The sequence below is a fragment of the Catharus ustulatus genome, chromosome 2, assembly GCF_009819885.2.
Source record: "Catharus ustulatus isolate bCatUst1 chromosome 2, bCatUst1.pri.v2, whole genome shotgun sequence".
Taxonomy (NCBI): Eukaryota; Metazoa; Chordata; class Aves; order Passeriformes; family Turdidae; genus Catharus; species Catharus ustulatus.
In genome coordinates, this window is record NC_046222.1 from 30,020,354 (window position 1) to 30,040,722 (window position 20,369).

The 20,369-nt window shown below is 45.0% G+C and overlaps 1 protein-coding gene across 1 annotated transcript in view; it reads left to right on the plus strand.

The window, feature by feature from the left end:
- Positions 1-878: 878 nt before the first annotated feature.
- The window catches only part of EPHA1 (EPH receptor A1), a 39,954-nt gene continuing 20,463 nt past the window's right edge, over positions 879-20,369 (plus strand). Inside the window, exons 1-4 of the mRNA XM_033053430.1 lie at positions 879-954; positions 4,004-4,071; positions 16,720-16,995; positions 18,660-19,050. Coding sequence (XP_032909321.1) covers positions 888-954; positions 4,004-4,071; positions 16,720-16,995; positions 18,660-19,050 — 802 coding nt within the window. The 5' untranslated portion in view covers positions 879-887. The remainder of the gene's footprint in view (positions 955-4,003; positions 4,072-16,719; positions 16,996-18,659; positions 19,051-20,369) is intronic.

The window sequence follows — 20,369 nt, forward strand, 5'->3', positions numbered from 1 at the left end:
AGGAAGAAAACGAAAAGTCCCATGAGGTCTTCCTAGACAGAGAAAGAATCCATCTAGTTTGCTTCCTCTTCCATGATTTCTTTTTTGCTGAAAAGCAGGTACTGTCCATCAATGCTGAGGAGCTTACTGAATGACAAACAGTAATTCTGCCAGACAAAGTGGTGTTGCTGTCTCACTGTGACACGCTTGGGAATGAAATGGGCAGCAGTGCTTGTGTACAAATGGATTTCCTAAACATATCCAGTGAGGATGGCTCAGTGGTTTTAGCCCCATTATCTATGATCACAGAATCACAGAATGGTTTGGCTTGGAAGAGACCTGGAAGATCATCTATTTCCAACTGCCCTGCCATAGGGGTTGGAACTAGACCTTCCAACTAGAGCAGATTGCTCCAGGGGCCCATCCCTCCTGGCCTTGAACAAGCAACAACTTCCCCGGACGACCCGTTCCAGCACTTCACCACCTCGAAGAATTTCTTCCTAAAATTTCAGTTTAAAGCCATTGCCGGGACCGAGAAGGATGGCGAGGGCCGCCCAGGAGGTGGCAATCGGGAGCCTCTTACCAGAGTGGAACAAAGGTGGAGGGAGGCTCCCAGGAAAGAGGTGGTTGACTTAAAGGTGGGTTTATTTGCCTGCCAGATGGGAAGTCTGTGACCAGCCCCTTGGAACAGGTAAAGGCAGTAAGGCTTCTCCACCCACTCGCCTTGGTCTTTCATCACCACCGTGGGCCAGGCGGGCGCTTGTGCAACGTGCGCGCCGCGCTCGGGAGCTGCGGGAGCGGCCCATGCGCTGCCCGCGGCAGCCCGGGCACGGAGGCCGGAGCCGGCGGGGGCTGCGAGCCCGGCCCCCTGTCCGGCCAGCCCGGGGCTGAGCACCTACAGCGGCGGCATGGAGCTCTCCCTCGGGCTCCTTCTGCTCTGGGCTCTGCTTTCTCCCGAGGCGCACTGCAAAGAAGGTAAGTGTGGGTCCCTCTGCCCGCAGGGCTGGGCTGGGGCGCGTAGCGAGAGCCACCTCGCTAAGGGGCAGGGAACGGGACCTTGCCCACGCCCCTGGGGATCCAGGGACATCTCAGAGTGACTGGGGGGTCAGGGAAGGGCAGCGGGGTGTGGGGGACCACGGCCTGGCAAGTCCCGTCCCAGTCTCGGTGGCTCTGTGAAAGAGCCCAGGTATGTTCTCCCTCTCCTTCATCTCCCAGCTGAAGCACAAATGCCTCGGCATATCCAGTGATCCAAGAGAATTCTGCCCCTGTTTCCCTCAAAGACGGGCCTTGCAGATAACAAGTTTAAACACAAACTCAGAAAGTTTCTCCCCTCCTCTGGCAACACCCCCGCAGTTTCCTCAGGAAGCCCTCTAAGGAGTTAACCCTTGTGAGCAAACAGACAGTCATTTTATCGGAGAGTCTTTTACCTACCCTACTCCTGGAAGACAGAGCTGGGCTTTAAAATTTCTTCTTCTACCTCTTTAGGCTTCCATGTTTCCCTTCTCTGTATCACTTACTGTCTTTTATTAGATGTAGTGATTTTTTTCCTTCCATTTTAGTAGTTGCACAGTGGTTATGAAACATGGGAGAATGGTAACTTTTAATAGAGAAGTGAGGGAAATGTAAATCTCTGCTTTGTTTCCTACGTCCTCCTGCAGTCAATTCCTGCCAGGGACTTTTGTTTTGTACAGCAAGAGGTGTTGGGGCTTTTCCATCCCAAGGACAGTCCTCCTTTGCTTCTGCGGGCTCTCGATTGAGGGGACTTTGTCATAACTGGCAGTTCAGCCATGGGCTCTGCTCAGATTCTGCGAGTGCTGAGTGTCCTTGACAAGCACACGTTTCTACTAAGGATACAGCTACATGGTGGATGCACCCGGCAGACATTATGGATAAGGCCAGCCTGGGTGAGAAGTAATATCGGGTGGCACCAGGCAGGCTTCGCTTTCAGCAGCGTGTGACCAGTACCTGGCAGTAACAGTCAGGGACCTGTCTGCCAGCTTCTCCCCTATCTCAGCCATCTCATTTGGGCTGTGTGTGTCTGTGATCCACTCTTCCTTAACTTGTCTGCCAGGGAAACAGCTCATTTTCCCGGCGTCCTCTCTTACCTGAAGCCTTTCTTCTTTTTGGGGATACCTCCACCCCTGTGGCTGGACAGCCATGTGATTCCTAGCAGCAAAGCTGTGGACCAGAGAGCTAATAGTCCCTGAGTACCTGTATTCCTCTGCTTCTCTAGTCTTACTGACTCAATCATCCTTTCCGTGGAGAACCCCTGTTGTGGGATTCACTTTGTGAAGTACTTCTTGTAAATGGACTTTGTCCCTCCAGTGGGCACTCAGCAGCTGAAAGAACTGCATTGCTGACAGTGCAGAGCATGGCACAAGGGCTCTGACAGGTTCCTGTCCTGGCCACTTCCAAGTTCATTTTTCCTTGCTCTGCTAGAGCTTGCCATGCAGCCCCTCTCACTTCCACATTGCTGCTTCAGTCCTGGAGAGGATGGGATAGACGGCATAGATGTTATCTGTGTGACAGAGTTTTTGGAGCTAACCACAAAAGAATATTATCTCAACTGAAGAGATTGAGAGTAGAGGGGAAGTGAATGAGGAGCCTTGTCTGGACAGGGAGTCTGTGGCTAGGAAGATTTTGCCATATGACCATACTGTGAACACTTTGAACTTGCAAAACCTGGATTCCTGCTTTTCCCTTCTCCCAATCCTGAAAGGGTGTTTCAGAGGTGAGAACAGCAGAGCAATCCCTCTTATCTCTGATTCTGGGCCCACAGCCTGCTTCCTCATTCCACAGGACTCTTGCTGATCTGCACTTTACACTATTACTTATAGTTGGCAGGGAGTATTTGTAAAACAGTCAGATGAGGGGGAGGAAACCTGGTTATTTAAATGCCATTTAAAAATCTCCCCACTCCTACCTTTCACCCCCAAATTCTTTTCTGAGATGTTTAGAAACGACCCCTCTGAATACACCCACAGGAACCTAAAAGGGAATCCAAACAATTTTTCCTACTTCCTATGTTCCCAAGCTGGGACTTAGGTGCACAGAAACCAGTAGTCTGTGCTGGCAGCACTGGCAGACGCAAAGGCAGGCACAAAGCCGCACATCTCATAGTATGTCTTATTCCAACTCCTCTGCCTTCTCAGTGTTTGTCTACAAAGTGACACATTTTTAATGTGTCTTCAGATCAAGGCTTTAGGCCAAACTGTGATCGAATTTTCAAATTCCTTTGAGAGCTAAAAAATGAACATACCAATGATTTTCTCCTTTGTCACATGACTCCAGCAGCAAGCATCGCTGCAATTCCGCAGGAGGTGACCAAGCTATGGCCGGAGTGATTACTCTCTCTTGATGTCCCGCCAAAAAAGTCGGAAGGTCGGGAGAGGGTTAAACCATTCCTAGGCCATCGTCTGCTGGTGGACAGTCTGAGTCAGAAGTAGGGGGCTCATAAATTTGCACGACTGATGCATCTCCTGGCTTTTTGGGTACTGTGACAATGGAAAGTCCCTTCTACAACTTCACACTGCCTCTGTACCTTCCCACTGTGTTTCAAGTACTGAATAGTCCCTCCAGGCGACACTGATTGATCTTTTGTGTTGGTAATTTATTTGATTGCCTTCGTCTTTAGCCATTTAGTTTGCTACCTTCCTATTTCAAGGAAAGATGTGTTCAGCTGCTAATGCCAGGTTCCCATTTGAATATGCCTCAGCCTCCTTCTTCCTTTTTTGGGACAGTTTTAGGAAGTGTTAAAATTTGCCAAGGTGGTATTTTTTGGATGTGTGTAGGAGGGAGTCTCATATATTAGTAAGAGCTTTTAACTTCTGACCAGGTGCCCTGTCTTGTGTCTTTCTGTCCTTCCTCTAGTCATGTTTTTTGAACGTGAAAGGTTTCAAAGGATGGGCGGGCCAACAGAGGAAATGCAGGCTTTACCTTCCTTGACAAAACAAGGATGAAACTATTCCGTGGACCATATGAGTTGGGTTACCAATTTACTTTTTCCCTCTCTTCTGGTTTTCAGTGAATCTACTTGACACAAGCACTGCACAGGGTGAACTGGGCTGGCTTCCAGACCCTCCGGAAGTAGGGGTGAGTACCCACATTGAAGGAAGGGGAGCCACTGGCAGTACTAACTGATGGAAAAATATAATCCATGTTGAAATTTCACCCTACCTCTGATAACTGAGCTTCTGAGGCTCCAACCCCTCCTGGACACTTCAGGCTTTTTAAGTCTCTCCCTTCACCTGTGCAACCTCACCCCTAGCCAGCTTTTTAAGGACTGATGCCTATTGACTTCCAGTATGATTAAACATATCCTTGAAATATATTTTTTCCATAAAGTAATAAAGCACTGAAGTAAATGAAAAAAATCAAACCATCACCCAGTTTTTCATTCTGTCATGCTGCACATAAATGTTTGTTTTCCCCCAGGAAAACAGGCAGAGTCTCTCAAGAAATTAGAAACACATTATAGGCTTTTTAATTCAGCAGCTGACTGAAGAAATAACTGTTAACTCATGGGGCAGCAATCTGACCTTTTGGGTGAGCTGGAAGATTCTCGGACTTTACACCAAGCTGTGGTGCTTGGTCCACACAGCTGACAATGAGAGAAGAGTTTCCCTTTGTTTTGTGACTGTAAAACTGAGCTGATGGAGGTGGTTCAAAATGTACTCCCGAAACCACTGCAAGATTGGACCGCAAAAGACAGCTGAACTCTCAGCTATTTTTGTACAAGTACAACTATTTTGCATGAAGCATAGTTGAACGGTACCTCTGGTGTCACAACCTACATCAGTGGAGGTGTTTTCCTTTGTGGCAGCAGTGCTGTGGGAGTGGTGGAAGGAAGACACAAAGAAAAGGGAATTTAGGGACTAAGCTGAAGTAGTTAGCACATATGTTAATACATAGTTTCAGTTCCTCATCCATCCTCTTGTTTTTGTAGCAAGTCCCAAGCTTTCCAGTGGGAAATCTTCGCCCTTCCTGTTCTGAAATAGACCTGGGTTCAGCCTGTATTTAACTCATTTCCATAACTTGCCTCTGTAACGTGCTATACCTGGTTTAAATCCACCCCAGCCTCCTCCTTCTCTGTAGCCTTGCTGGGTGAAGCAGAGCCAGACAGTGAGGTTCTCCTGTACTGGCATAACTGCATTTGTTTCATTAATAAAGCTGTTGTGGTTATTAGTAGTAGTATTGTTACACCCTGCTCAAAACAGGTACCCTAGTGAGACATACATGTAGATCATGTTTTGCCCATTGTTCCCTTTGTTCTCATCAACTCTCTGTGTGGTAGTTTCACCCCAATTCTAGGCTCCAGGCATGTTCAGGATGAACGTGCCTCTTGAAAAGATTGAAGAAAAGAACTGAAAAGCGTGTCCTAAAAAAAAAAAATCTGATAGAAAGAAAAGAAAACCTTTATTACAGAACATCTGAGTGTTGCACAGCAGGTTCAGGGCAGTGTGAGGAGCTGGCAAATCCTTATTGTCCTACATTTGCTTTTTAAAATACATATATTCAAAATATAATTGTAACTGAGAATTGTTGAAATTTTGGGGAACATGGCCTGAGAGAAATCAAAACTAACAGATCAGGATATGGATGACTGATAAAACAAGAGAGGATTAAAAATAGATTAATTGACTTCTCATGAGCAAGTCTTTTGAGGAGATTTGTCTAAACACATCATTTCCCAATAACTGTTAGGTGGAAGTCTGACAAATTGCCACAAGCAAAAAGGGAACAATGGCTGATTCTCTTGCAATCCGAACTTTGAACAGGTGTGTGTTTTTGAAACCATTCCTTCAAAATGAAGAATTAGATATGTTCAAAAAAGAACGGAAATTAATTCAGAACATTTTTTGACAAAAAAGAGCCAAGATTGGTACTGAATAATCAGACTAGGTTGATTAGTAACAGGCTGGAAACATCTGAGCTGTGTTGCACAGAGCTGAAGGGTGTACTTCATGTAACACTGCTACTTGTACCTAACCTCAGATGCCGGAGATCTCCCATCAGTGAGCTGGAATTGTGTCAATATACTTATCGCACAGAGGAGGAATTTGCTGTGGGGAATTTTCATGCTTTATATGGACAAGGCCCCTGAGGCATAGCCCAGAAGAGGCTGGCTGAGTCTGTGGAGGCAGAACTACACATTTGTTTCTCCTCACTTTTAGCCAATGAAGTGGCTTGCCAGGTGTGATTGTTTTACGGTCAGACCTGGATGTATCCAGGGTAGGCAATGCTCCTGTTAACACACAGGCTAAGGCTGAGAACACCACTTAGTTTTGGACAGCACTTCACTAGTTCATAACTTCTGCACCACATTAGCCAGCATCTTGCCCAAGCTTAAGGGTGGTCTTTGAGTGAAAATCTCTGTACTTAAAGTAGTGTCTGTAGAGTTTTTGTTTGTTAAAAGGTTGGTGCTAGCTTGCTTTGTCGCAGCTATTTAGAAAAGGTTTCATCCACTTCAGGCTACTATTGGAAACTAGGCTTTTAAAGAGGCAGACTGTAGTTCCTATAATCCCCTTTTATCTACCTTACCACCCACCACCCCCCTCCTCCATCATCTAACATATTCCTTGATAATTCTTTTTTGGCTTTGAAGTTTTGCCACAAAAACATCAGGTGGGCACAGAGAGGTGTATTACAGTACTAGTGGTAGATTTCCACCTTTTAGCATATATCAGAGAGCCAATAATGGCCACTTTGAAGGTGTCAGGGGTACAGAATTTACTTGCTCTCACATTTCTTTAAGACTCCTCATGCTGCACAAACAGCCTAGCTACCTGAACTGGTTTCAGATACCACTGAAACTGTTCAAAAAGGACCTCTCAAATTCAATCATAAACAAATTCACCTATCAGGTATAGTGGCACTGCTTCTTGGCAGCTTGTAAAATAGCAGTATAAAAAGTTATTAATCACTAATTTGCTTTCAAATATAATTGCATCAGCTGTAAACAGATTGTGATGAGGAATTACAGTAATTTCACGAATACAAGCCGCACCAATTTGACTAAGATTTTGCTCCTAAACTGGAAATGCGGCTAATAATCAGGAGCGGCTAATACAACCTCAGAAGTGCCTGCCAGAGTGCTGAGCCGAGCAGCTGCAAAGTCGGCATTTTGCGATTGTTACAAATCGCTACTTTGTTGCACCGCGGGTGGAGCCTGGCTCCCTGTAGGCAGCACGGGGGGCGGGGAGAGAGGCGGGAGAGCTCTCTTTCCTCCTCTGCCACAGCCCAGGGGAGAGACGGGGGGGGGCCCGGCGCCGCCATTGCCGCGGCCCGGGGAGGAGAGGGGGGACCCGGGCCGGCCCTACCGCGGCCTGGGGAGGGAGGGGGAAGCCCGCACCACCATTGCTGCGGCCCGGGGAGGGGGGGGGGAAGCCGGCGCCGCCATTGCTGCGGCCCGGGGAGGGGGGGGGGAAGCCGGCGCCGCCATTGCTGCGGCTCGGGGAGCCGACAGGAGCCCCGCGCAAGCCATTGCTGCGGCTCGGGGAGCCGACGGGAGCCCCGCGCAGCCATTGCCGCGGCTCGGGGAGCCGACGGGGTGCTTCGTCCCCGCCCGCCGCCGCCCCGGCAGGAGCGGGGAAACTCCATCCCTGCCCGCCGCCGGCGCCACGGGCGCGGGAAAGCTCCGTCCCCACCCGCCGCCGCTGCCGTAGGAGCGGGGGAAGCTCCGTCCCTGCCTGCCACCGTGGGGCAGCGCCGACCCGGGGTGACCGAGCCCAGTGGCAGCGCCGGCCGGCCCCGAGCGGCAGCACCGTACTGGACCACCTGGCCCCGTCAGCGGCCCCTAGCGGGCCGAGCCTGCACAGCCTTAGCTCAGCCAGTAAACCCCGCCCTGCCGTGGCTCTGTTACTAATTGCACGCGGGTCCTCGCTGCGAACGACAGAGCGGCTTATATTCGTGTGCGGCTTATCTATGTACAAAAACCAAAATATTTGCCAACACCCAGAGATGCGGCTTATACTCAGTGCGGCTTGTATTCGTGAATTTACTGTATGCTTTCCTCCTGCATTTTGCTTTTAATAGACAAGGCCCTAAGCCACCCCAGCCCAGCTTTGAAGTCAGCCTTCTGAGCAGACTATTGGAGCAAAGAACCAAAGATCCTTTCCCACTTAAATTTTTGCATTTGTGTGATAATTTGTTCATTAGAATTCTGAGCTTGAGTTTTTAGCCCAGGCACAAAAGGTCCTGCTGATTTTCTGTGTTGATTTTTTCCATGATTTTATGTAATATTTATTCCTATGGATTTTCTGTATCATGTAGGCCTGTATTTATTTTCTACATTTTCTGTATTTATGTAGACGTATGATACAACATACTGAGAATCCAATATTTGTCTTTAATGCTGTGATTATCTCACTCCCCGCTTGTCGGCCTATCTTGAAATTTTTCTTTTATCCACAGTTTCCAATTTCTGTGTATGTGAATAGTATTTGCATAATCCAGTCATACCTCCATGAGTACATGTGACTATTTAAGTTCCAAGCCATTTGTGCTGGAGAATTCTGCACACTGGGTTTCCCCATATGACTTTCTATATATTGTTGAATGAATTGTAAATTAAACACACTTTATTCTTTTTTAGCTGCTACATTTTCCTGGGAGATGTGCTTTCACCAGTTCTACATCTGTCTTTACTTGTAAAAGGGTCTTTTTTCATGGTAACTTTGTTTATAAATTGGATGTATGTTATTTCAGAAATCACATGAACTCTACTGCTGCCAAATTGTGCCATATTTATTACATATTAAAAATTTGGCAAGGATCAGTTCTCAGCTGGTAGCTGGTTTGTGGAGCTTATTTTTTCCAACTTTCATTCCTGCATGGGTCATAGCATTATTAAAGCTTCCAAACGACTTTCTTAGTCTCCTTTCCAGGCTGGTGTTTTCTGAGTCTTGTATTCACAGTGAGGAGGAGGACATCATTATTTTCCTGCCTATTCCATATTCTTGCTTGCTTCCACACATACTTCGAAGCATTGCTATCAGTTTCAAGCTTTTTACCAGTTTCCCAGTATGCATGGCACTTGATCTGCTCAGCTTTTCTGAAGTCTGCTTTCACACAAAACTAAGGATGAGCATGTAATGCCAATGGCCTAATGCGTCCCAACGGCTATCAGTGAATAGCCACTAACTACAGCTACTGTGGCTCCAAAAACACTTCAAAACTTTGGAAGTTATGTGATTTTTATGTGACTCTTGTTCAGGAACAAGAGTTCTGAGTTCTGCACCTCATGTTCTATGCAAAGTGTAATTATGACCATAGCAACTGCCAAAGCTATGTGAATACAATTTGATGAAGAAAAAAATATCAGATTTTTTTTTAATGCTGTTGTTGTCCTATTAAAGCCCAGGCATAGTTCATATTCTACACTGATAAATTTTTAGGTAATAGACTAGATCAAGTACCTGTGACCTGTCAGCAACTTCTATATCACTGACCACACCATAACATTTATATGCCTTCAGGTTCTAGAAAGGTGAGGTTGTGTTCCACCAGACTCAGCGATCCCAGATTTCGGTGTCAGCTGATGGCTGGTTTCTGTTTCACCACTTCTTGGTCAGACAGATAGTTCTGGTCACGAAGGAAATAGTGCTGTGGGGCACACAGCCTTCAACCTGCAAGCAATTTCAGCACAGCACTCCTATCTTGTTAAACCTGGGCAGTTCACTTAGTCAGACTCGATGACCTCTTACTCAGATAGTCTTACCTGGAAGAGTCTCAGCCAGTCAGCTTTTTGTAACATCCAAAGGTGGTGTGAAAAACAGTCATCAGAAAAGCTGTTCTGTGCACCTCTTCCCACACCTGTTGTTCATGCATGTCCTTTAGGAGCTGACTCAGAGGAATGCCATCACCTCTGAAGCTGAAGTGGACTAGCAGTGTACATATCAGTGCTCCCAGTGTAAGTATCAGGCATAGGGGATTAGCTCCTCTCAGTGTGCAGGATCTGTATAGAAAATAGGGAAAATTGCTTAGTGAACAACTACCTGGAAATGGGAAAAGTTGTGACTTCAGGATTGTATCCTGACGTGAACTTCTGCTGTTGATCTGTGAACTGGTGGAGAGACATTTGTTTATGATATCCTGCTGATTGAAAATTAGTTATTTTGTGTCAGTTTGGGAGACAAGGGAAAAATTGTTATGCATATCCAGATATACTTTACTCAGAAGTGTGAGAAGGGGGAATACAAACCAGTGAGATGAGAACAAGTGAAGTGTAAATTAACAGCTGTAGGGAAGGCCAGATTGTATGAGCCACCAACTAGGCAGCCTAGGATGGAGTCACTGCCAGAGACCCAAGTAACAATCTTGGCCATTGCACTCAGTGTTGTGACCTGAAGGGCAGACAAGAGCACACTGTGAGCAAAGTGAAGATGCTGTACAGCCATAACATTCATCACCATGGCTGCTCAGGCACTGTGGTGGTGACAGCCCTGTTGCCTGGCAGCATCAGAAAGCTGCTTCAGTCTTTTATAGCTGTTGAATGAGTGGACAAGGTTCACTGAACTTCCTAGAGTCAACACAAAAGCAGCACAAGTCAGCTGCAGCTTGGAGATTAACCTGCCTATAGCATGGTCCTCCAAGAAGACTAACAGGCTATTTAAAATAATAATAATAATAATATTAAAACCCAAGCAAACAGAAAACCCAAATAAAACAACTTCTATTGTAGTACCAACTAAAATACTGGTGAGTTTGCAGGCAAGCAATTAGAAAGAAAAGGCTTTACATCTTTTGTTGCCTGCATAGGATGAACCTATGCTTTGAACTGTGATTCTCACAATCTCAGAGGCAGCTCTGCAGAAAAAGATTCCCACGATTTATTTCTTGCAAGGTTATTTCTATTGTTTTCAAGGCCTAGTTTCTGGCTTCTCTTTGCTTCACCTGAATATTGCCAGCTCCTCATATGACTTTCAGGCTGCCATCTTCTGCAGCTTCTTTTCTCCAGGCAGGTTTGATCATCATAATTACCCCATCTCTGTGTGGGATTCCATCTGATCCAATCTTTAAAGGAACTTACACAAACAGAGCAAGTATTGCCCATCACCATCAGACTGATTTCCAGCTTCTCTGTAAACACTAGTAGTACACTTGACATGCCATACAAAACCACAGCTCACAATATAAAGCTCTTTACCTTGAAAAAAATAAAAAAAATCACTTCCATTTACAATGGGTCCTATGCAATGTAATGCAAAAATAACATAAGAGCTAACTTTTGGTTTATTGGTGATATGGCTTTAGCCATGAATTCTGAACTCTTAAGATGCACAAGCTGATTTTTCACTCCTGTCCTTTTTGTAATTATTGGTATAGTGAGTGTTAGTAAAACAGGTATATACAAAACAAGTGTTCCAAACCAAGTAGGTGAAATGTTGCTCTAGACTATCATTATCGCTCATATAGCACCATCTCTTGTGACCAGAACTGTTTTCATGCAAGACCTTAATGTGGTCAGGCAGTTCAGAGAATGAGCAGACAGCAGAACCTGTGTTTGATAAACAGGTTCTGTCATCAATGCACTGGTGCTCAGTGTCTCACATTAACACCTTATCTTCCCAGAAGAGCATGAGTACCAGTTAAATTGAAAGGACACGGGTGGGATGGAGATCGATGTGCTAGTGCCCTAAAGAACGAGTAATTACATAATGGAGTTGCTCCTCCCTGAAAATAACCAATGGATCATTGCGGGGAAAAAATACATCATCCCACCCATAAAGATACGTAGATAAGTAAACATCTCTTCTGTGTTCAGTTGTGTTGAAGGTTCCGTGATGATGTGATGAAATTAAAATTGCCTGACCATAGCTAAATGATCAAAGAAATAAGAGCAGCCTCAGCTGTTCTAAGATTTGAAGTTACAGGACTCATGAAGTGTCTAGATGTCACCACGCTTCTTTCATCATCCTCATCTAAATTGTCTTCCACACCAGCAAAAGAACTTCAAAGAGTATTGAGAAACTTTCAGTAAAGGGTCACGGGAGCTTCAGTTCTGGAATACACCACTGTGGTGATGCTATTTTTGGTTGGCTGGTCCAGCTTGCCTCCTGACAAATTTTTGTCACGTGTATTTCAGCTGAAGAGAAGCTCTTCACTGTATCAAGACAGGTGCCAGCAAGGTGCCTCTCTTGTCACCGGCTTTCCTCTGAGAAACTATGCTATGATTGTAGCACAGCTGTAATTACCTTCAATGCTGAATCTGTTCCAGGAAGGTTTTTTGGTCATGGTAGCATGCAAATGCTACTATAAGTCAAGACACTGCAAAGGTAGGATTGCAGACAGGGAAAGGGTTTGATAAAAACAGTTCAGTGGCACGTGTTCTCCTAGGTGGTTTCAGGCTTGGCACAACAGTGAGGTATTGCCGCTGAAAAAAGGTTGCTGTTTTGGGGCCTTGCAATTTGTCTTCATGAAGAGATTTAATGGCCTCTCAATTCTGTTGAAAATTAAATGGGATTGAAACACACTTGCTAGGCACAGGTACACTGTAGCTGGCTTTACTAACTTAGCTCGTCTTTTCTTCTTAGTGAAATTTTCTAACCCAAAGTTAAACAAGTTACTGAATTTCAGCATATGAACTCTTTGACTTTTCCAGTAGGAATTCTTACTAACTTTTCCAGTGGAGACAAGCATCTTAGTTTAGTAACTTTAAGCCTACTGGCTAGTGCTTGCCTTGCTTTTGCTTAAGTCCCTTAAAAGTATCACTGTGCCTTTCCTTGGCAGTCTGCAGACCACAGATTGTGCTAAGGTAATGTGAAAGCAAATGAGATAGAGATTGCAGCAGGCAGGCTCTTTTCTAAAAGGAGTAGGGCAAGTCCCTGGCAAGCTGGAGATGGAGACAGTATTCTTACTGTGGGTCACAAGCTCTTCTGATTCCAGTCTGAACTTAAAATTTGCAATACTGTCACAGTCTGCTGCCTCGGTCACTGGTAGCCTATCTCTCCATTAGCAGGGATGAAATTTGTATTTGCCAACATAAAAAGCTTGTTTCCTTCTTTTTTTTTCCCCATCTAAAAAAGGCTAAAGCCAAATGAGTCTACTTAATTGATGCCTGCAAAGCCTGAGACAGTGGCTCCAAGATGTGCAAACTATTTCTATCTTATACCTGATGGTAGGCCCTAGTAAGAGTAGCCCACAGATGGATTAAGGAATCACAGCTTGTCCTAGATAGGATCCTTGACACAAACCTAGTCTAGAGAAGGCTCATTAAACAGAAAAAGCAGAGTAAGCCTTCTGTAGGCTTCAGAGCTTCAAACTGTATAATCATTTCAGAGTCAATAAAGGCAGATATTAAAAACCACATTCTTTATCTTATCTTTGGATTTTTACTCACATGGAAGACCAAACCAATACTGTTTTTATTACAAATACCTATTGGTGCCCGTTCAGGTTGTCACTGAAGTAATTCTGAATGGCCTTTATAAAGTTGGCTTTCTTTATATGGAATCAAACCAATGCAAGGAAAATTGCTTTCCTTTTTTCCTTTTTCCTGAACTGGCAATGTTTTGAGGTTATTGACACAGTACCATTGCATTGAGGTTGACGTGCATTGAAGTTGCTATTCACTTGAATCTAATTGCTGTGCTGGAATAATTTATACCACCAAGATTTTCAAGAACAAACCTCTGGAACAAGGTGTCTATGTTAGTATGTGGGTTTCTGAGAAGTACAGAAAACCTGTTTGTTCTCAAATTCAATGGCTACATCCTTAGACTTTTTAGGAAGCCAAGCTACTAACCTATGGCACTCTCCTAAATGCATTGGCATTTGTTTTCTTAGAAATTTTTGAAGGATTCTAAAAGATTTTAAGAGTTTGAAGACTCATTTAAGGACAGTTTAGACTCTGACTTTAAAAAGAACAGTTTTAAAGGTATTTTAAAGAATAACATGCAAAGACTTTAAGAACTCTTTCGCTTGCTTGGAGCAGGGAATTGGACTAGATGACCTCCAAGGGTCCTTTCCATCCTAAATCTTCCTATGATTCTGAATCGCATGAAAAAGTTTTCTATCACATAAAAAAACCACAAATTCACTCTCTGATAAAGTAAGGAAGTCTGACTAACACTATTCTCCACTGCTAGAAGTATGTTGCCCATCCTATGGCCAACTGGTGACTGGAGAAAGAAAACAGTGTCTCGAATGAAGTGGGCAACAATTTTTATTATCAAAGAAGGTTGATTCAATGTCATTGGCAGACAAACTGCAGAGGCAAGTAATTAATATTGATTGAGCTAGACTTTACCACACATGTTTATTAAGAACATTATATTAAAAATCAGAGACATACATTTTGATTTTGCAGCAGATTCTTTGAGGATGGGAGACAGTTGCCTGGCAACTTCTGGTCTCATCACCCTTTCATTAAATGTTGTATGTAACAGTTTTCCTCTACTACTTTGAATTTAAAAGCTTCACTGAATAATGAAAAGAAGTCAGAAGCATATTTAACAATAGTTCTGTATTGTTAGCATAAATAATATCCTCATTTTACTTCCTTTACCCATCAGCAGTAGAGTCTAGAAAAAACATGTCTGACTCCCTTGTTATTTCTTCGCATCACGCTGCATATGAAACTGTGTAATTGTCAGTGCCAAGCATCTTTGCCCTGAAGAACTGAGTCTGGAAGAAGCTAGGCCGAGATGAGCTAAGAAATACAGGGCTTAGCAGCTGGATTTTTTTTCTAGCAGTAGTGTTTAAAGGATTTTTTTTTTTTTTTGCTAGAGTTGTCACCACTGAAAATGAAACTTTGGTCCTGTATCATGTAAGATTTGAAAATCTATTTTCAGAATGGGCACCACAACAGCTCGTGTCTTTCTGTGAGACATGCAAAAACTACTTTCTGGTGACACTTGTCTGTGATACTGCCTTGGGATAAACTCTAGTAGAAAGTTGTCTAACTCTCAGCCTCCAAATGCAATTATGCTTTTCCCAGGCAGACACGCATTGAAAAATACTTCTAAAAGCCAGTTCTAACCTTGGTAGTGTATGAAACCTAGTTTGCTATTATTGTCCTTCCTAACTTCTTTTCTCCTACTTCAGTATACTTCAGGACACATTGTAAATTCAGTCCTGTAACATTTTCCATAAGGTTTTCAGTTAAAGACTGCAAGAGGTCATTAAGTGATTGTGCCTTCTGCTCAATTGGGATTGATCTGTCAGACTCTTTCTTTGTTTTATTATCATAAATCCTTTGACCTTCAGTGAGTGAAATAAGTGTAAATCCTGTGTGCTGCAGGTCTATGCCAGCTGGATCAGCTTAAGAGGGTGGGGTAACTGGGGATTAATTATGTGGAGAAAAAAAGGGAACAAGAAGGGACACATAGATACCATCCCCAGAACTTCCTGGGAGGAGACTGCTAGTATGCACTTAGGTAAGAGGCTGAAATCACCCAGAGAGGAGCTCATACTATCAGCAGGACTTGCTGGCTTGGAGAAAGCTCTCCGATACTTTTCAGAGTGTAACTGTGTAGGAGGTATGCTCTAAGTCATGGCATTAAAACAGAGCCCCTTTGGCACTCTGTGGGTCCATCTCTCTTGTATTCCACTAGCAGAGTGACCTGGTCTGCAGGGAGACAAGCTGTTGTGCTGTGAGCACAGGAGGTGGGGGTGCTGAAGAAATGTGTGAATCTCATGCTCAGCCCATGAGATTTGACAAATCTGGAATAACACAGAGACTGAGGCCTTGTTTAAATTGCATCTTAACCTGGGGTGTGATTTAAAACCAAGATGCTTAAACTTGTGCCAGTACTTATGTGGGCACTTGTTTCAATTTAATTTGATTAAACATTTAAAGCATAATTAGAAAGGCTGTCTTAGCACTGGGGGGAAAAGGATGTAAGTTATTTTCCCTGTGGACAAAACCTTGCTTTCCAAATTTGCAGTTCTCATGTGTGAATTACTCAAAAGAGAATGTTCTTGGCATTTTATAACTGAACTGTAGAATGGAAAGAAAAACTAGAATCACCTAAAATTTGGCAAAAGTATCTGTTAAAATCAGTACCAGACTTCATTAGATTAATGCATACAGTATCAGTAAAGTCATATAACCAGCTGGGCCCATGTCCTCCTCTCGGCCATTATTTGCCTGGGGAAGATGCAGAACCTAAACGCAATATGAAGTCAGGAAAATCAACTGAGTTTTAATAGTTAAATTAGGTTTTGCAAAATATCCCACTTAAGAAAGCATGAACTCCAAGTTAATGAATGCTTGCTGTAGAACAGTCCTGCAATTTACCTTCCCATTATGCCAAGCCATCTTTTCTCTTACCCCCAAATTCTGTGCATTATTTCCAGGGACAGATAATAGTCCTGGTCTGGTAGGTCCTACTGTACACCCTGACTGTAAACTATGGCAGAGAGAAGTGGCCAATACATGGGACCCAACTCAATGGTTGACCCAATAGTGGGTCTTTTTCTCAATCTCCAAGATAAGGCAGTTCATGAATGAAGTAAATTGGAGCCAAGGTAGGATAAAGGGGATGTACAAAGGTCTATGTAAGTGAGATCCTAATTATAGGATCCTCTTTGCTCCCTATGTACAGAGTTTAGGCAGCCATGGGGCTCCAGTCCAGACGCAGCTCTTGTTGAGTGTAAGAGACCTTTCAGCTGGTCAGGCTTTGAGCTCCAAACCCTGTGTAAGAATTGAGTTTTAGGCAAGATTTTGTCATATTTGAAGTGAAACTTTTTTTCTCACGTCTGTCTAAGAATATGTGTTTTCTTCTCTCCTGGGGGCAGTGGAGTGAAGTGCAGCAGATGATAAATGGGACCCCGGTCTACATGTACCAGGACTGCAGTGTGCTTTCCGAAGGTGACACGGATCACTGGCTTCGCACCAACTGGATTTATCGGGGTGAGGCAGCCTCGCGCATTTATGTGGAGCTAAAGTTTACTGTGAGGGACTGCAAGAGCTTCAAAGGTGAAGTAGTGACCTGCAAAGAGACCTTCAATCTCTATTACATGGAGTCTGAACAAGATGTTGGGATCCAGTTCCGCCGCCCGCTGTTCACCAAGGTCTGTACTGCTGGGGCTGAAGACTGAGTCATATCTTTCAGCTTAAACTTGTCATATCTTTCAACTTAAGTTAGGTGTGTCTTGCTGGCTGGGACAGGCCAGGAGAATCAGCATCTGGGGAAGGGCATGGATAGTAAGTGCTGTCCTTAGAGTAAACTTTACCCCCAGTGCCCTCTGTGATGTTCAGAGCAGTCTTTGCCACAGGAGGCATAGGAGGTTTCAAATGAGATCAGACCTGTGTTCTACATAACCTCTTATTTAACCAGACACCACATAGGTAAGGATTTTAAAGGGTTGTGACAGGGCTAGATGGTTACACCAATTTTTAGAAACAGTAAAACAGAGACCAAAGGAATTTTACTTGCCTTAGGGAATAAAACAAGATTTAAACCAAGCAAAGAACAGAATCCAGTTCAGATGTCAGTGGTCCTGATTATTTACTCTGATTGCCATGAGGTATAGGGTCTTGTTTCATAAACCTGGAGGTGATGGTTTGCTACAGTGAAATTCTCCCTGGTGTGAAGATATTTAGCACTGCTGTATTTTACCTGCTGTTTTCCTCAACGTTGTGCCCTCTTGCCATGGAAACATTAGAATTGCAGAATAGATAACATCTACTATTTTTTTCTGAGGAAATTCTCAAATTCTCTAAGCCAGTTCTGTTCTACAGAAGCTGCAGACCTAAATTATTTGACTGCCCTTTCCTTTGCAGTTTAAATGAGATGTGATGGAAACAATGGGTAGTAAAGGCCATCACAGGCAGAGCAGAACTCTGGAAGGAGGATACCCCTCCTTCCCCACTGCTCCTCCACCTCCCCTGCAGCCTACAACATGAATTTGTGCAATACCTCCACAACTCCTAAACATGCCTTATGATCCCTGCCAAATGCAGCTGTTCTACAGAGCCTTTTATCTCCCATCCAACTAGAAGGAGTGGGTGGTGTACAGTGGGAAGGGGCCTGCGGAGGAGAGGATCAGGCTCTCCCACCAAGAAAGGCCACCCCACTTGCAGTCCAGCTCTTCCATGTCACAGGGTGTCACAGTGGCCTTTCTCATTTGCTCAAGCATGGAAATTATTCTCACTCACTCATTCACTCTTATCCTTTGTTTGCAAAGGCAGTGGGAATGTAAAAGCATAGTAGCATTTTTCATCCAAATACCTACATTGCTGAAATATGTTGAGTGCTGCAGAAGGAGCACCTTACAGTAGATGATCTGAACTGCAGCAACTACAGCCTAAAAACAGGTGGCTGTAATTCCCTGATTGGTTTCAAAGCACAACTCTTGAGTGGTGTTGTGAATTTACTGCATGCGATTTGTAAACAAATGAAACTACCATAGAAAAGAGATTTGCTCCTGTGAAGGGCAGTTCCTAAAGACCTCTGAAATCTCAGAAGACAGGGTACAGTAGAAGATCAGTGAATGACTACAAGGCAGTTGAAGGAGATGATGGATGGAAGGTACAGAGGCAGGAAAAGATGCCTGCCCCATGTTTAACACCTCTTCCGAGTGCAAAGAAAGCATGCGGTGCAGTGGCATTAGAAGCAGTTGACCAGATAGTCCCTAAAAGGCCTTAGTATAAAAGAGGCTTGAGAGGCATAGGTATCTCAGCTGCTGTGGCCTGCCCAGACGGTAAAGCTGTTGTTTTTCTCTTTTTCATGTAGCTGAACACTGTGGCAGCAGATCGAAGTTTCACAAGCAGAGACATCGAGTCGGGGGCCATGCAGCTGAACACAGAAGTGTGCCCCATTGGGAAGCTCTCTCGCCGGGGCTTCTACCTGGCTTTCCAGAACTCTGGGGCCTGTGTAGCGATGGTGTCTGTCCGAGTGTATTACAAGACTTGCCCGGAGGCGGTGCGGGGCTTGGCCCACTTTCCAGAGACGCTGGCAGGGTCAGAGGGGCTGACAGAAGTGCCTGGGGTCTGCGTAGAGTATGCAGCTGAAGAAGTGGGCTCTCCCCCCAGGATGCACTGCAGCACTGATGGGGAGTGGCTGGTACCAGTGGGCCGATGCCTTTGTGCTGTGGGGTTTGAGGAAGTCGGTGGGAGCTGCGTAGGTGAGTATGCAGACACTAGCTGTAGGCCATGGGAGAGGTTCCAGAGAGCTAGAGATCAGAGTATCTAAGCAGAAAGTGGGATTGGGAGAGTGTGGTCTACCTCTCCCTTGTATCTTCCCTTCTCCTTACCTTCTTCTCCTAAGCTTCTCTTTTTCAGTTGTGATTTTTCTCCTCATGTGTCAGGTGTAAGACCTGCACACACCTCTCCACTCCCTTTTGGGCTTCATCCAGGAGCTTTCAGCTCTGGAGCTAGTTTCTGCGAGCTCTAACTATGTGATTGACACTGACTCACTCAACAACTGGTTCTCAACCCTTGAACAGCAGCCTTGTTCTCCCAGGGCAGACGGGTCAGACACACAGAGCAGGGTATTTGTCCCATGACTAGAAAGCTGAGAGGCAGAGGGGACAGGTTTCTCCTCTGTCCCTTGTTCGCCTTGGACTATAGCTCTTCTGCCATGGGAGACCATGAAAAGCATATTGCGCAATACCATGTGCCGTCTCTTCTGAAGAAAAATTAGCAAGCAAAAGAGTCTCCAGGGTGCTGGAGTCACAGTAAGCAAGGGCTGTTAGAGTAAGAAATGCAGGGCTCTCCCTTGGCTGCAGAGGGCACAAGATTCAGCTTCTAAAGGCAACTTAGTTTGACGTGTGGTGTTTTGGGGGATATGTATTACTGCAGGGAGAGAGGTAAAAGACAGCAGATCTCTGCTCTTTTGCTTGAGCTGTATAATGCAAGGCTAAGGCCATAGGGATCCACGCAGTGCTCTCAGATTCAGCAGGTGCCCCGTGTCTCTGCTTTGTTCTGCTACGGGGATCTGGTGTCCCTATGAACCCCTACTGCTTGCTGCTCATTTTGGTGGGGGAGCTGGAGAAGGTTGAAGCACAAGATCCTTGCCCTCCTCCAGCAATCTCCTTTCCTTGCACAGCTCAGCCAGTTTTTCCACTTAGGTGCTACAGAGCTCTCCCCGCCCTCCTGAGAACACTCCTCTGGGAAGGGGCAGGGAAGCTGTCGTGTCTGGACAAGCCTCGACTGCTATCACAGCACAGGTTAATTCTACATCTGTGCTTTCATCCCGCTCCGCCCAAGTACAGCTGCAGCCAGAAGTATGTTTTACAGGATTAGTAGGGACCAGGGAGGTCTCCCAGGAGAGGAGGGGAAGAGGGGAGAACCTAGAAGGAGTAGGGAGAGGTACTTCGTGACCAGCATAGCATGTAATTGGAGCATCAGAGGAGGAGGTGAATGCAGGGGGATATCTTAGGATCTGCTCCCTCAGCAGGAAAGACCAGACTGTGCAATGGACTGGGAGCAATCCAGCTCAGGC